This window comes from Salmo salar, chromosome 19, assembly GCF_965601325.2.
Source record: "Salmo salar chromosome 19, fSalSal1, whole genome shotgun sequence".
Classification (NCBI taxonomy): domain Eukaryota; kingdom Metazoa; phylum Chordata; class Actinopteri; order Salmoniformes; family Salmonidae; genus Salmo; species Salmo salar.
In genome coordinates, this window is record NC_138309.1 from 21,257,772 (window position 1) to 21,276,331 (window position 18,560).

The 18,560-nt window shown below is 40.1% G+C and overlaps 1 protein-coding gene across 1 annotated transcript in view; it reads right to left on the reverse strand.

Moving 5' to 3' along the window:
• LOC106578564 (cadherin-18) overlaps positions 1–18,560 on the reverse strand; it is a 231,088-nt gene that overhangs the window by 170,409 nt on the left and 42,119 nt on the right. Inside the window, exon 2 of the mRNA XM_014157549.3 lies at positions 12,908–13,487. Coding sequence (XP_014013024.1) covers positions 12,908–13,144 — 237 coding nt within the window. The 5' untranslated portion in view covers positions 13,145–13,487. The remainder of the gene's footprint in view (positions 1–12,907; positions 13,488–18,560) is intronic.

Here is an 18,560-nt window from a genome sequence, read left to right on the forward strand (position 1 = left end):
AAGGTAGACATTCACATGTGAAAATCTAATTTGCACTTTCACATGTCTAAAATGTTCAAATTCTGTCACATGTAGTTTCATGGTATCACATGTTACAATGTTGCATCCCCATGTGTTCACATTTATGCCACATGAGATTACATTTTACTTGTGCTCAAATGTTTTCACATGTGTAGTGTCATGTTATCATAACTTCACATGAGATCATAATGTGATCAAGTGAAATTCATGTTTTTGTAAGGGACTATATACAGTGCATTCTGAAAGTATTCAGGACCCTTCACTATTTCCACATTTTGTTACGTTACAGCCTTATTCCGAAATGGATTAAATCAAAAAAAAAATCCTCATCAATCTACACACATTACCCCATAATGATGAAGTGAAAACAGGTTTTTAGAAATGTTTGCAAAACAAATATGAAATACCTTATTTACATAAGTATTCAGACCCTTTGCTATGAGACACGAAATTGAGCTCAAGTGCATCCTGTTTCCATTGATCATCCTTGAGATGTTTCTACAACTTGATTTGAGTTTAAATGTGGTATATTCAATAGATTGGACAAGATTTGGAAAGGCACAAACCTGTCTATATTAGGTCCCACAGGTGCATGTCAGAGCAAAAACGAAACCATGAGGTCGAAAGAATTGTCCGTGGAGCTCCAAGACAGGATTGTGTCGAGGCACAGATCTGGGGAAAGGTACAAAAAAATGTCTGCAGCTTTGAAAGTCACCAAAAACACAGTGGACTCCATCATTCTTAAATGGAAGAAGTTTGGAACCACCAAGACTCTGCCTAGTGCTGGTCGACCAGCCAAACTGAGCAATCGGGGAGAAGGGTCTTGTTCAGGGAGGTGACCAAGAACCACGATGGTCACTCTGAAAGAGATCCAGAGTTCCTCTGTGGAGATGGGAGAAACTTCCAGAAGGACAACCATCTCTGCAGCACGCCACCAATCAGGCCTTTAAGGTAGAGTGGCCAGACGGAAGCCACTCCTCAGTAAAAGGCACGACAGCATGCTAGGAGTTAGTCAAAAGGCACCTTAAGGACTCTCAGACCATGAGAAACAAGATTCTCTGGTCTGATGAAACCAAGATTGAACTGTTCGCTCTGAACGCCAAGCATCACATCTGGAGGAAACCTGACACCATCCCTACGGTGAAGCATGGTGGTGGCAGCATCATGCTGTGGGGATGTTTTTCAGTGGCAGGGACTGAGAGACTAGTCAGGATAGAGGGAAAGATGAACAAAGAAATGTACAGAGAGATCCTTGATGAAAACCTGCTCCAGAGCGCTCAGAACCTAGACTGGGTTGAAGGTTCACCTTCCAACAGGACAACGACCCTAAGCACACAGCCAAGACAACGCAGGAGTGACTTCGGGACAAGTCTCTGAATGTCCTTGAGTGGCCCAGCCAGAGCCCGGACTTGAACCAGATCGAACATCTCTGGAGAGACCTGAAAATAGTTGTACAGTGACGCTCACAATCCAACATGACAGAGCTTGAGAGGATCTGCAGAGAAGAATGGGAGAAACTCGCCAAATACAGATGTGTCAAGCTTGTAGCGTCAAAACCAAGAAGACTCAAGGCTTTAATCACTGCCAAAGGTTCTTTAACAAAGTACTGAGTAAAGTGTCTGAATACTTATCTAAATGTGATATTTCTAAAAGCCAGTTTTTGCTTAGTCATTGTGAGTTATTGTGTGTAGATTGATGGGGGAAAAAATAATTTAATACATTTTAGGATAATATAACAAAATGTGGAAAAAGTGAAGGGGTCTGAATACTTTCCAAATGCACTGTACACACACGACATTGACACTCACACAAAACCCATACACATATCGACACACACAGACGCACGCACACCAACATGCACATATGCATAAGCGCACACACACATTTTGTTGTGTTACAGCCTGAATATAATTTTGTGTTACTGGCCTACACACAATACCTCATAATGTCAAAGTGGAATAGTGTTTTAAGAAATGTTTACAAATTAATAAAATATGTAAAGCTGAAATGTCGAGTCAATAAGTATTCAACCCCTTTGTTATGGCAAGCCTAAAAAGGTTTAGGAGTAAAAATGTGCTTAACACATCACGTAATAAATTGCATTGACTCTGAGTGCAATAGTCTTTAACATGATTTTTGAATGTCTACCTCATCTCTTTACTCCACACATACAATTATCTGTAAGGTCCCTCAGTCGAGCAGTGAATTTCAAACACAGATTCTGCCACAATGACCAGGGAGGTTTTCCAATGCTTTGCTAAAAAGGGCACCTATTGGTAGATGGGTAAAACACCCCATTGAATATCCCTTTGAGCACGGTGAAGTTATTAATTACACTTTGGATGGAGTATCAATAGACCCAGTCATTACAAGATACAGGCGTCCTTCCTAACTCAGTTGTCGGAGAGTAAGGAAACTGCTCAAGGATTTCATCATGAGGCCAATGGTGACTTTAAAACAGTTACAGAGTTTAATGGCTGTGATTGGAGAAAACTGAGAATGGATCAACAAAATTGTAGTTAGTCCACAATTCTAACTTAAATGACAGAGAGAAAAGAATAAAGAATAAAAATATTCCAAAACATGCATCCTGTTTGCACTAAAGTAAATCTGCAAAACATGTGGCAAAGAAATGTACTTTATGTCCTGATTACAAAGTGTTATGTTTGGAGCAAGTCCAAAACAACACCACTGACTACCACTCTTCATATTTTTAAGCATAGTGGTGGCTGCATCATTTTATGGGTATGCCTGTCATCGACAAGGACTAGGGATTTTTTTTAATAAAAAGAAAGGAATAGAGCTAAGCACAGGCAAAATCCTAGAGGAAAACCTGGTTCAGTCTGCTTTCCAACAGACACTGGGAGACAAATTCATATTTCAGCAGGACAATAAAATTAAACACAAGGCCAAATATACACAGGAGTTGCTTACCAAGATGACATTGGATGTTCATGAGTGGCCTAGTTACAGTTTTGACTTAAATTGGCTTGAAAATCTATGGCAAGACATGAAAATGGCTTGCTAGCAATGATCAACAACCAATTTGACAGAGCTTGAAGAATTTTAAAGAGAATAATGTGCAAATATTGTACAATCCAGGTGATCAAAGCTCTTAGAGACTTACCCAGAAATACTCACAGCTGTAATCACTGCCAAAAAGTATTCTAATATGTATTGACTCAGGGGTGTGAATACTTATGTACATGTATTATTTCGGTATTTAATTTTCAATAGATTTGCAACAATTTCTAAAAGCATATTTTCACTTTGTCATTATGGGGTATTGTGTGTAGATGGGTGAGAGAAAAACATGTACTATTTAATCTATTTTGAATTCAAACTATAACAACAAAATGTTGAATAAGTCAAGGGGTATGAATACTTTCTGAAGCCACTACACACACACTTTCACACATATGTTTCTGCTAATCTGTAATTCATTCATACTCTTATTATTTATTATCTATCCTGATGCCTAATCACTTTACGTTGCCTTTATGTACATATCTACTTCAAATACCTCGTACCCCTCCACACTGATCTGGTACTTGTACTTCCTGTATATAGCTTAATTCTTGTGTATATTATTCCTCTTGTGTTACTATTTTAAATGTGTATTGTTTATTGCATCATCGGGAAGGGCTCGTAAGCAAGTATTTCACAGTAAAGTCTACACTCGTTGTATTTGCCGCATCTGACTAATACAATTGAATTTGTATCTGTGTATGTGTGTGTGGCTAAGAGATACACATGAGTGCCCACAGAGTAATTCTGAATTCTCACCATGTGGTCGGGTTGGGTTGCATTATGTTTCTCCCATTTTTACTAAACCAGTGAATGAAATGCAGTGCAATTAGTGTTATACTGTATGAATACTATTACTTCACCTGCTCATATTGGAGTGTACTGTATACACCGTGTATACCAAACATTAGGAACACCTTCCTAATATTGAGTTGCAACCCACCCTTCCCTTTTGCCCTCAGAACAGCCTCAATTCATTGGGACATGAACTCTTCAAGGTGTCGAAAGCGTTCCACAGGGCTTGATGTCGTTTGGGTGGTGGATCATTCTTGATACACACGGGAAACTGTTGAGTGTGAAAAATCCAGCAGCGTTGCAGTTCTTGACACAAACCGGCACATGTAACACCTACTACCATACCCAGTTCAAAGGCAGTTGAATCTTTTGTCTTGCCCATTCACCCTCTGAATGGTACACATACACAATCCGTCTCAATTGTCTCAAGGCTTTAACATCCTTCATAAACCTGTCTCCTCCCCTTCACCTACACGGATTGAAGTGGATTTAACAAGTGACATCAATAAGGGATCATAGCTTTCACCTGGATTCATCTGGTCAATCTATATCATGGAAAGAGCAGGTGTTCTTAATGTTTTATATACTCAGTGTATAATGTCCTAATAGTTGGTTGCACTGGTGATTTGATGTGTTACACTTCATTAAAAAAAATATTGTACAGTATTTATTCTAATGATTTTCAACAGAATTTATTTTAAACAATCTAAAAAAAAATAAACAGCATGGACACAGTTTGACATTAAAAACAAACCTGCCAATTTCTTCAGGGGAAACCTCCTCCCGCTCCTCCTTTGCTGCTTGCTAGTGTCTGCAATTTTTGTCAAGCGCAGTGACGAGAACAATATAGTGTTTGAATGTGAAGGATTAATCCTCCTCTCTTGGCTTAATTAAGGGTCATTCAGTCTCCTGGCCACATTAAGACATGGCACAGCAATCCTGCAGCCTCGTAATTAAATGTTGCCCAGTTTCTCTCCAGCCATCAAGACACTTCATCATCTCTCTCCATCCAAATGTGGTGTGTCAAATTAATTCCTTAAAGTACAGTATAATATACTGTACATATGTCCAGTTTTCCAGATGTTTATGAATTATTACTTCAAATGAATTACAATATGAATTAAATAGATATCCTTCACCAAAAAAATATAATTAACTATGTTAAAAAGCAGCTTTTCTTTGTGCCCCTTCTTGACCTGTTACGACAGACCAGAGTGGTTTGGGCTCATTCAATAAGACGCTCACAAACACTTGGATATTAACTGTGGGCACTGGGGCAGACTCCCAGCTGCACCAACTCAAATAGTATGGATGGATTGAATTCAGGATTTGTAAATTATTGATGGAACTACTATAGCACTTTATTACAGCAACAAATGCAGGCTGATTATTTCACAAGCGTGAGTTGTTTTTGTCCTATGTTCCTGATTTTTTTTGTTAGCTACCTAACTAGCTAGTTAGCTAGTCATGAAGCTAGCTAGCTAGCTACTACCTCTACCTACATCAGTCAACAACAGCCAACTAGGTTTCCTCTTGACATAAAATGTTTAGCAACAAACCACAGGATTTAAATTAGAATGGCGAGATGGTTGTTGTGTGGAGGATCTGCTTTGACTTGCTTTCTTGTTGGCTCTCCAACTAGGTAATGATGGCTCATGTTAGCATGCTAATGTTAGCTAACTGCTTCTAAAGAGCCTCTTACAAACCACAAATCTTACAAACCACATCATTTCAAATAGAAGTGACTGGTAAGACAGTTGTTGCATAGGCTTTGTCCTTTTGCTAAAAACAGCTGTGGATAGCTTGGCTTGCTAGCTAGTTTGCACTTGTGCAATGAGCTCGTTTCTCCCCTAGTCTCGAAAAAGATTGTTCTCCCCAACAGAGAATTAGGAAAAAAGGAAGAAGCTGCTGGACAAATCACATAATGATGTCATTATCCAAGCATTTGTTTGAGATGGGGTTTTTGAAGTGTTTTTTTTTTTCTTCTAATATGTATGCTTTGGCCACAAATACTGTATGAACATAGGATGAGTCAACAACATTATTTGGCAATGAGTTAACAGAATATTAACTTTTAAAAGTGAGATTTTCACTGGACAATGACTTTAATAATGTGTATGTTTGTTCTTAGGGTCCCAGACAGAGTAAGGAATACCTGTTTTTGTTTGTTTTCATCACCATGCATGCATCCAAAATGGCATCCTATTGCCAATATAATGCACTACCTTTGACCAGGGCCCTGTTCAAAAGTTGTCCACTATGAAGGGAATCGGGTGTCATTTGGGACACACACCATCACAACTCCCTCTACTGTAGAATATGAGGGATGGAGAGACTTGGCCAATATCAACTCAGCATTATAGAGACAGCAAGCCAGAGTTTTCAAATGATAAGCAGCAGCTGTATTAGATGTTAATATAATCCATGAAAGTAATTATTCTCTCATGTATTTAGTGGCAACTGATACACTGCCATTATACAATGTTGCCGTTTCAATAAGGATGTTCTCTACGCTAATATCCTTGTACTACTCCAGTTAATCAGCTGTAATAATACAGACAGAACCACAGAAAAATGCTGAGAGAATGTTTTGGTGGCACCTTGGGAATTTTGTGGTTCACTCATGCGTTTTATAACCTTAGCATCAGCATGTTTCATCAATAAATAACACCTATAAGGATTAGTTTATTCCTGCTCTTTCAAAACCACTACCCAGGCATCTGTGATAAAGCCATGCCTTCTGTAGCACACTGTTGTCATCACGGTGATTATAACAAACTTAGTGGTGATGGTGAGTAATAACATTAAGAAGGATATTAGAGGGGGTTAGTGTTTTCTTTCCACCCCTCTATGTTGTCTCTCTGGACTGCTTTCTTTTTTTGTTGTATTTTTCTATTCCACATCATGCTCCCTCCTATGTATTGAAATACAGACATATGCGCAGGCAGTCAGAGGGAGAGGAGTGATCTGCCTCCCTCGTTCTTTCTGAGTGCGGTTGAAGGGATTAGCTTCTGCCCGAGTGCCTAGAATAATGATCACTGCAGCAGAGAAACACATTTCCACATTTCAGGAGATAAGGGGGGCAGGCAATCTGCAAGCAGAGGACTTATTAACCAGTTTCCTGTGGCCCATTGTGATGACTTTTCTGTTAGTTACACAGCGACCGCAGACCAGACTTGCTGGGTTGATCTTGTCCTCCGAGCACGAGGATAGGACCACCAGTCATCTCTAGTACCTGCCTCTCAGTCTTTGTGACACCCATATGTCTGTGACAGTCTGAGCCCATAGCTGGTATGACATGCAGCTCAGACCAGAGGTTTAGCCACAGGTCTCAGAGTGGTGTGGCAGAAAAAAGTCTGGGGTCTGTAGTTTTTCCTGGAAAAATCCCCATTTATTATAAAAGGTTTGATATGGGCCATGATGGGACCAGAGTTTTTCTAATCAAGTCACGTTTTAAAAGATCTGATGGAAAAACTCCTGGCCTTGGGAACGATGAAAACCTTGTCAAACTGCAGCAACCGTGCACTTGATCATATGAATTATATTTTAAATAAGGACTTGGGGGGTTTCCTATACACAGAAACAGAGAAAGCAACATGATTGGACAATAAAACTCACAGGGCTGACCTTGCTTTATGCAGGTTTGTATCATGTATACCTGCCCTATGCAACTGTAGGCCTAATAAAACATTAACTCACAATCTATGTTAGCTATTGTGTTTATTGATTCATTTCAGTTAATGATTTTTGATCAAAAAGGTCTGTTGTCTTGTCAGCCCAAGCTTCAATATAAACCAAATTTGATCCTAATCACATTTTCTCACAAACTAATGGGCTATAAATACACAATGTTACTCCTTTGTTACACTGACCAGAGGGACAGGGCGCATAGTAGGCTAGACTATGCGGGTACTTTTGTTAGTAGCCTACAGTTGATCAGACAAAAGAATTGTCTCGTTTCCATGCAATGAAGCATGTCGGATTGCTAATGCTTAGGTGTATATACTGCTACAAAGCAAATCGGTCCAAAAAACAGCCCTTTGCCCGTCTTTTTTTTTTTTACAATATATTTGATTAAATAAAATAAAAGGAGATTGAAAAGTGCTGTGGCAAATGCTGCCTCACCACATGTATTCCAGCGGCCCTGGCTCAGACGTACTGCTACGAAAGGCCCAAAGTCACAGTAGGTATAGTGTACATAAATAAGCGACTTTATTCCATTATCCTTGAAAGTTTTTTTATGTAGGCTATATGTATTTTATAAATTGTCAAATAAATTCAATTCAATCCACACTAACGATGTAATCAAGAGCCATTCCAACATGGACTCAGGGGTAGACGTTACGTAGTATATGAAAATCCAGGACATTCAAAATAGTATGATACAATTGAAGTCGGAACTTTACATACACCTTAGCCAAATACATTTAAACTCAGTTTTTCATAATTCCTGACATTTAATCCTAGTAAAAATTCCCTGTCTTAGGTCAGTTAGGATCACCACTTTATTTTAAGAATGTGAAATGTCAGAATATTAGTAGTGAGAATAATTTATTTCAGCTTTTATTTCTTTCATCACATTCCCAGTGGGTCAGAAGTTTACATATAGTCAATTAGTATTTGGTAGCATTGCCTTTAAATTGTTTAACTTGGGTCAAACGTTTAAGGGAAGCCTTCCACAAGCTTCCCACAATAAGTTGGGTGCATTTTGGCCCATTCCCCCTGACAGAGCTGGTGTAACTGAGTCAGATTTGTAGGCCTCCTTGCTCGCACACACTTTTTCAGTTCTGCCCACAAATTGTCAATAGGATTGAGGTCAGGGCTTTGTGTTGGCCATTCCAATACCTTGACTTTGTTGTCCTTAAGCCATTTTGCCACAACATTGGAAGTATGCTTGGGGTCATTGTCCATTTGAAAGACCCATTTGCGACCAAGCTTTAACTTCCTGACTGAGATGTTGCTTCAATATATCCACATAATTTTCCAACCTCATGATTCCATCTATTTTGTGAAGTGCACCAGTCCCTCCTGCAGAAAAGCACCCCCGCAACATGATGCTGCCACCCTCATGCTTCACGGTTGGGATGGTGTTCTTCGGCTTGCAAGCCTCCCCCTTTTTCCTCCAAACATAATGATGGTCATTATGGCCAAACAGATCTATTTTTGTTTCATCAGACCTGAGGACATTTCTCCAAAAAGTACGATCTTTGTCCCCATGTGCAGTTGCAAACCAAAGTCTGGCTTTTTTATGGCGGTTTTGGAGCAGTGACTTCTCCCTTGCTGAGCTGCCTTTCAGGTTATGTCGATATAGGACTTGTTTTACTGTGGATAGAGATACTTTTGTACCTGTTTCCTCCAGCATCTTCACAACGTCCTTAGCTGATGTTCTGGGATTGATTCACACTTTTCGCACCAAAGTACGTTCATCTCTAGCAGACAGAACGCTTCTCCTTTCTGAGCAGAATGACGGCTGCGTGGTCCCATGGTGTTTATACTTGCGTACTATTGTTTGTACAGACGAACGTGGTACCTTCAGGTGTTTGGAAATTGCTCCCAAGATAAACTAGACTTGTGGGGGTCTATAATTCTTTGATTTATTTTGATTCTCCCATGATGTCAAGCGAAGAGGCACTGAGTTTGAAGGTAGGCCTTGAAACAGGTACACCTCCAATTGACTCAAATTATGTCAATTAGCCTATCAGAAGCTTCTAAAGCCGTGACATAATTTTCGGGAATTTTCCAAGCTGTTTAAAGGCACAGTCAACTTAGTGTATGTAAACTTCTAACCCACTGGTATTGTGATACAGTGAATTATAAGTGAAATATTCTGTCTAAACAATTGTTGGAAAAATTACTTGTGTTATGCACAGAGTAGATGTCCTAACCGACTTGCCAAAACTATAGTTTGTTAACAATAAATTTGTGGAGTGGTTGAAAAACAAGTTTTAATGACTCCAACCTAGGTGTATGTAAACTTACGACTTCAACTGTATGTTATGTTTGGTATGGTAAGTATTCATTTGTGGATGTCCATCATCCAATTCGTATGATATGTTATGCTCGATATGCTCACTTCAAGGCAAGCAACACTGAACCATGCGTGAAAGCACCAGCTTTTCCGGAAGACTGTATGATCACGCACTCCGTAGCCGATGTAGTAAGACCTTTAAATAGGAATAACATTCACAAGGCCGCAGGGCCAGATGGATTACCAGGATGTGTACTCAGAGCATGAGATGTGCAGCTGGCAAGTGTCTTCACTGACATTTTCAACCTCACTGTTGCCGAGTCTGTAAAACGTACATGTTTCAAATAAACCGCCGTAGTTCCTGTGCCTAAGAACACCAAGGTAACCGGTCTAAAATATTACCGCTCTGTATCCATGTAATCCTTTGAAAAGCTGGTCATATCAACACCATCATACCAGAAACCCTGGATCCACTCCAATCTGCATACCTCCCCAACAGATCCACAGATGAAGCAATCTCTATTGCACTTCACATGGCCCTTTACCACCTGGACAAAAGGAACACCTATGTGAGAATGCTGTTCATTGACTACAGATCAGCGTTAAATACCATTGTGCCCGCTCATCACTAAGGACCCTGGGACTGAACACCTCCCTCCGCAACCCGATTCTGTCCTTCATGACGAGCCACCCCCAGGTGGTGAGGGTAGGCAACAACACATCCGGCATGCTGACCCTCAACAGGGGAGGGGCCCTCAGGGGTGCGTGCTCAGTCCCCTCCTGTACTCCCTTTTCACCCATGACTGCATGCCCTAACACAACAGTGTGGTGTTAGGACAACAACTTCTCCCTCAATGTGGGCTAGACAAAGGAGATTATCGAACGCACCCCCATTCAAATCGACGGGGCTGTAGTGGAGCGGGTTGAGAGCTTCAAGTTCATCAGTGTCCACATCACTAAGAACCTACCATGGTCCAAACACACCAACACAGCTGTGAAGAGTGCACGACAACGCCTCTTCCTTTTCAGGAGGCTGAAAAGATTTGGCATGGGCCCTCAATCTTCAAAAAGTTATACAAACGCACCATTGAGAGCATCTTGACTGGCTGTATCACTGCTTGGTATGGCAACTGCTCGGCATCTGACCACAAGGCACTACAGAGGGTAGTGTGTACAGCACAGTACATCACTGGGGCCAAACTCCATTTCATCCAAGAACTCTATGCCAGGCGGTGTCAAAGGAACGCACCAAAAATTGTCAAGGACTCCAGCCACCCAAGTCATAGACTGTTCTCTCTGCTACCACATGGCTAGCGGTACTGGAGCACCAAGCTTGGGACCAAAAGGCACCTGATCAGCTTCCACTCCCAAGCCGTAAGACTGCTGAACAGTTAATCAAATGGCTACCAGGACAATTTCCATGACCTCCTTTATTATATGCATGATGTGTTACGAATTCCAATTTGTTTTGGCTAATGTTAGGTAGGTGGCTCGGTTGCTAACGTTAGCTGGACTAGGAGTTTAGGTTAGGGGAAGGGTTAGCTAATATGCTAAGTACTTGCAAAGTAGCTAAAACGTAGTAAGTTGTTGCAAAGTTCCTAATTAGCTAAAATGCTAAAGTTGTCCCCAATGAGAACATTTGGATTGCTAGATGTTAGCATTATATGTCTACCCTTCCACCCGGACCAAAGACCCTCCTTTCGTTTTTTTGCCGTAAGGAGCCTTATGTAACCATACCAAACTTAAGAAATTATACTAATTTGAGTGTCCTGGATTTTCATTTACTGTGTTACGTCTAGTTTATGAGACCAGCCTGGCCAATTACGGGCCACCTGTGGTACATCCCTTGGGAAAAAAACATGAATTTCTCATGATCTTATGTGAAGTTAATATGATAACGTGACAATTTAGTTATAATTTAATCTGATTATTCTCTCATCATTGATTTCATTTGCTTATTTCAGAAATTTCAAAGTTTTTTCTATAGTTGTCTAATGTTGGTGGGGCATATTATTCTATTTTAATGTCACCCCTGAATCACTATGATAAATATAATATTTTTTCTTGAGAGTATTTTTAACGAAGCTGAGATTTATTGTACATTGAAGTCCAAAGTGTAGGAATAAAGGTGAAAATCTATTATTGGCACAGACATGGTGGCGTAGCAGGAAGATCGGAATACTGTCAACCAAGAGTGTGAGTTAAAATCCCAGGTGAGGGCATGTTGAATAATAATTACTGCGTAAATGAATATACACAATGGTAATCAAGTGTGTCAAATATGTAAGTTGAAAACACTGTGACTGCGTGACATTCTTATGACAAAGTTTTGTTTGCAGGGCATCACCTGTGAAATTTCATGTGACATATCACATGTGAAGTGAACCAAAACCACATAGTTTCACATTTTGTGGAAAACGTTTCACATGTGAAATCATGTGGGTTTTTTTAAGGGTTGGTTTGATTTTGTACTATGCTTATTTCAAACAAAGAACAAGCTATTTTCACAATTGAATGTCACATCCCTTAACAGATAGCCGAAAGTGACAGACTAAGATGATCTAAGGGGAGCTTGTTGATTACTCCTGCATAAAACATAAGACATTATCATGAGAAGAACTTGGACAGTGTAGACCTCTTTTCTCTACAAAATATACACAAGTGAGATTTGTTTTGCATCCCAAATGTCACCCTATTCCCTACATAGCGCACCACTTTTGACCAGAGCCCTATTGGCCCTAGTCAAAATGATTGTGCTATGTAGGGAGTAGGGTGCAATTTGGAACACAACCTTGGCTTCTACATCATTAGACAGAACAAAAGCACCTGGAATACCAACAAGGCAAGTCACATTAATAATCAAAGCTGTACCTGCAACAATGCATTTCCAACACACAAGACTGCCGCGCAGAAAAACAGTATTTGTCAAGTGGTGTACTACTTTTGACCATGGCTCATAGGGCTCTGGTCAAATGTAATGCCATTTGGGACACAAATCAGAGCCAAGGAGTCAAATATCCTTGTAATGAAAAAATGGTTGTTTACAAGCACCTAAATTCAAGCCATGAAGTACTGTGAAGTAAGATAAAACAATACCTTTCCCACATATTGAGCGTCTGGTCCAATGTGTTCTTCTAAAACAAAGAATTGGTTCCAGATCCAGCCGCGTTTAGGTCTGTGGTGCACTTCCGTCTCGCCATTGGCCAGTTTGGTCTGGTTCTTTGTGATGGGCACTTTGGATGTTGGGACATGATGGCTAACCCCATAGCACTTCTGTAGAAAGCAGAGGCAGACCAGTACGGGACAGAGACAGAAGGTTGTGGATGTCCTCATGGTGTTTTCTCAGTATGTTTGTAAATATATCCCAGTGTTTTTTGTGCTATGTGTGAAAGTCCTCCCGCCGTCGCCACCACCACCGGCCACGTCTGCAGCCTCACGTGGCTCACAGTCTCGACAGAAGGACGAGGGTGGCACTAAATCCAAACTGGGGAAGGCTCTGTCCGGGTTACAGTAGATCCTCTAAGGCTCATGGCCTAGCCGTCTGTTGAGTAGAATCAAGGCAAGCTTCATTTACATTATGGAACAGCCAAGGTCTGGAGAAAAACACGGATGGATTATGGCTTTTGTTTCGTTTTACCAGAAACTGGAGTTGATTATGGTGACCATTTTGTGTTTCCTGGTAGAGAAAAAGAGAGAGAGAGAAGGATTTATTACATTTTTTTAGTTTTAACTTACTTAATCTCCTAAAAATGTAAAGGAGCTGGCCATAATAATACTTGACACAGAGGGCAATCATTTTAAATAGATGTCTTTGAATACAGAAAAGATGCCAATATCAGATCCTCACATTTAGTTCGGAGAACACGAAACACATTTGTGGTGAGTTTAGGACTGTTACCGTGACCTTATTTGTTATTTAAGTGTATAGATGACATGTAAGTATATTTATTTTTCCCATGCCCCTGTTCCGTGACAGGTGCATGATAATGGTCCATTCTGAATCAAAACATGAGTGAAATAGACTACATTTTCTTCATATCATGTTTCTTTAGACCTGTCTAAAATAAATCATGGATTTATTGTGATAGTGTAGGCTACGTTAAATAGATTTATTGGACTATTAAAAATGATGTTCCAAAAGGTCTACATCAGTGGCTTGTAGGCTATGCGTGGAAGCCAGGTGATGCTAAACGTGTTTATGTTAATTACCGGTTAATTATCGGGAGACCGGCAGTTATTTGCTTGACAATCACCGGCTGACAAAATTTTATGACCACCACAGCCCTAGGTGACTTGTTCAATTATTCAAAGGTTGTCTGTGCTGGTGAGGTCACAGAAATGGTTTGCATCCCAAATAGAACTCTATTCCCTTTAGTGCACTACTTTTGACCAGACCTCTATGGACCCTGGTAAAAGTAGTATACAATATAGGGAATAGGGTGCCATTTGGGATGCAGATGTGGTATTTTCTAAGAAATAGTGCCCAATGAGTTAGGATCTATCTATAAAGCCAGTATGGGGCTATAACTGTAGTGCAGGGGTAGGCAACCCTGTTCCTGGAGTGCCGCAGGTACTGCTGGATTTTGTTCCAACTAGGCACCACACCTAATTGATCAGTTCAGTGAATGCCTTCTAGGTCAGTTAAAAACATGAAGTGCCTGCTGCACTCCAGGACCACGGTTGCCTACCCCTGCTGTAGAGACTCACATAGATGAGTTGGTGTTTTGTTGAAAATTATTATTTATTTTTCAGTGCTGGGCCATTGTATGAAAGGATTAGTTGGTGCCTCGGCAATCTGAATTATAACCAGGGCAGCAAGAAATACATTTGTGGTGATAACGACAGATATTAAGCTACTCAAATGCATGGCATTTGGAGAGTGTGTTTCGGTAGGCAATGGAAATGAAAACGGAAAACAGTTCTAGTAAATGGGTTTCTTCGAAAAACTAAATTGCATATTGAAGGCAAAATTTAAGTGCTAAAAATATTACTATTTATAATGCCCATATTCTTTTTCTTCCCCTGTAATTTTGCACTTGATTATATTCAAGTCAGCAAAAGTGCATATTTAAAAAGAAAGCAAGTTTTGTTGAAATAATAATTAAGTGCTTATTACCGGATATGGTTATGGTCTATTTGAGTACCACAGAAAATTCTCCAGTGTAAAAAAACAAACAAATGAATACCGAAAGTGATGAGTCTGTAGACTCTTAGAGACCGGAACTGTGTTAAATTAACACACTGCTTAGTGTAAAGCCTTATTCAAATATTTCCCAGAGTGTCTAGCCTATCGAGTAAATTGAAGTATTACCACCCATGATTTCATTTGTTAGAGACAGAGACATGCATGTTGCTTCCATCCTTTATTAGTCATGTGGACCTCACAAAGTGAGATAAGTGAATATGTTATAATAAAAAAAGTATGTATTTAACACAATACCATAAGTATTTCATAAGGCCTTATTTTGAGGGCCTAGTTTTACCCTAATACAGTTGCCTAAGAATAAACATCTATGGGTGAAGTTAAAGGGTTAAGGTTTGGGATAGGGTTAAAACGGAAACATTTTTAACAAGTGCCTATAGCACTTGGATTGAACCCACAGTACTGTGGCATATCCACTCCCTGCATCGAGGTACGTTTTCTGACCCATATCTCGCGCCGGCTCCAAGGCATCTTAATGTAACCATGATTGCGTTCTGACCCCAGTGCAGGTCAGTGTAAGCAAACATAAAGGTAAGGTCGGTATCTTCTGGCAACCTGTATCCCTATGCTAGATTTGTGTAAGCTAACTGTATCCAGTTGTGTAAAGTACTTAAGTAAAAATACTTTAAAATATTACTAAAGTAGTTTTGGGGTATCTGTACATTACTTTACTATTTATATTTGGACAGCTTTTACTTTTACTCCACTACATTCCCAAAGAAAATATATACTTTTTACTCAAATACATTTTCCCTGATGCCAAAAAGTACTCATTAAATGTTGAATGCTCAGGAAGGACAGAATTCAAACATCTCATTCCAAAATCATGGGCATTAATAGGGAGTTGGTCCCACCTTTCCTGCTTCAACAGCCTCCAATCTTTTGGGAAGGCTTTCCACTAGATGTTGGAATATTGCTACGGGGACTTGCATCCATTCAGCCGCAAGAGCATTAGTGAGGTCGGGTATTGATGTTGGGCGATTAGGCCTGGCTCGCAGTCAGCATTCCAATTAATCCCAAAAGTGATAAATGGGGTTGAGGGAGGTCAGGGCTCTGTGCAAGCCAGTCAAGTTCTTCAACACCAATCTCGACAAACCATTTCTGTATGGACCTCACTTTGTGCACAGGGGCATTTTCATGCTGAAGCAGGAAAGGGCCTTCCCCAAACTGTTGCCACAAAGTTAAAAGCACAGAATCATCTAGAATGTCATTGTATGCTGTAGCATTAAGATTTCCCTTCACTGGAACTAAGGGGCCCATCCCGAACCATGAAAAACAGCCCTAGACCTTAATTTCTGTAAGCTTGTGTGGCCTACCACTTTGCGGCAGAGCCGCTGTTGCTCAGACGTTTCCACTTCACAATAACAACACTTAGAGTTTACTGGGGCAGCTCTAGCAAAGCAGAAATTTGACGAACTGACTTGCTGGAAAGGTGGCTTCCTATGACGGTGCCATGTTGAAAGGTAATTAAGTCCATTCTACTGCCAATGTTTGTACATGGAGATTGCAAGACTGTGTGCTCGATTTTTGGCTGAAATAACCGAATCCAGTAATTTGAAGGGGTTTGTTCAAATATTTCAGCATATATGATGTATCAACAAAACATGTTGCCATCCCTACTGCCTCTGATCTGGTGGATTCACTATACACAAATACTGTGTTTGTAAATGTGTTGAGTGTGCCCGTCTGTTCGTAATTTTTTTTAAATAAAAGGATAAAGGATATCATGCGGTCTGGTTTGTTTAATATAAGGAATTTGATGTATAGCATTTACTTTTACTGAAGTATGACAATTGATTGCTTTTCCCACCACTGCACTTAAAACCAGATACTTTTAGACTTTTACCCAAGTAGTATTTTACTGGGTGACTTTTACTTGAGTGATTTTCTATTAATGTGTCTTTACTATTACTCAATTACTTTTTCCCAGCACTGCCTGTATCCCTATGCTAGACTTGTGTGAGCAAACTGTATCCCTATGCTAGACTAAGTAAACCTATTCTATTATCAGTGCTTTCAGGCTGGCACCTCCTCTGTCGCTCTTTAATCAGTATGCTAATTGTGTGGTAATCATGCTGATAGGTGGTAAAACAGTGATGTCAGACAGTCATTAAATAAGCTGCAGCTGGCATAGTCAGTGAAAGGCACCATATCCCACTATCCAACAGATATGGTGGAACAGTCAGCTCAGAAGGTATATACACATATAGTACATATGATTGGGGTGTCCAAGTGGCGCAGTGGTCTAAGACACTGCATCTCAGTGCTAGAGGCATCACTATAGACAACCTGGTTCAAATCCTGACTGTATCACAACTGGCCGTGATTGGGCGGTGCACAATTGGCCCAGCGTCATCTGAGTCTGGCCGGTGTAGGCTGTCATTGTCAATAAGAATTTGTTCTTAACTGACCCGCGTAGTTAAATAAAGGTTCAATTTAAAGAAATGTTCAAACACAGATGTTTATCCTTCTGTGATAAGTGATGAGGTGAATGGTTAATTACAACAGAAAGAGGAAAATAGAGAGAGTAAAGGAAGAGAGCCAAAGAGACAGAGTGAGAGCTCTGTAGTGAGAGATTGAGGGTGTTTATGGGATTGGCTGCTGTTTATGGCTGATGTTTTGGCCGCCTGCTGAGTGCAAACCCACTGCATTCGTTTCACAGCATCAGCCTTCTGCTGATGTCAACCACCAGATAGCAGAGGAGCGAGCGGTTGAAACACATATCACTGCAACAAACAGGGCCAGGGACTGAGAGGAAGGAACCACAAATAATAGAACTCTTGACTTTACACCTCTCCTAAATTGAATAGGTTGGGTGGCATAGCAAAACGGGGAATGGAAGGAGAATTTTGAGAGACATTATAATGCCATTGTGAAATTCCATGTCTACCAAATGAGCTTAATGTTTATTTGAAAACGTTTATCAATTTGTTGCCAAACTAATCTGCATTTGTATGTCACAATATACAAATTGGATGCAAACCAAATCCCACAGTTGAGCCCTAACTGAAATTATATCTTGAACAGAACACAAGGTTTTTTTCATGAATATTCATATACATTTCACACTAATTTGAGACCGTTTTTGGCAACAGAATGAATGATATTTTCTGGTCCTCAGAGTGCATATTTCATGGAGCTATCAGCTGAGCACCTGCAGATGACGACAGTTTTGGTTTCATTACACAATCAAGAGAAAGCTTGACAGAAAACACCTCTACATTATCTAATAATTATGACCTGTTTTGTGGACGAGTGTTCTTTTTCTTTTCCCCTGCTGTCAAACTGAGATCTGCTTAACCACCTTCACAACCTCCGTGAAGAGATTCAGGATAGGAGATACTTTTGTTTTCACGCTACAGACAGAACAATTGGCTTCCTGAGTTCTGTTCTAACTGAGGTTGGAGCTTTACAAATTAGGAAATGTGTGGTTGCCAAACAGACTCCGAACATCCAAATCTGCAATCAAATCAAGCTTTATCTATAAAGCACATTTCAGACATGGAATGCAATGCAATGTGCTTTACAGGAAAACATTTAAATAAA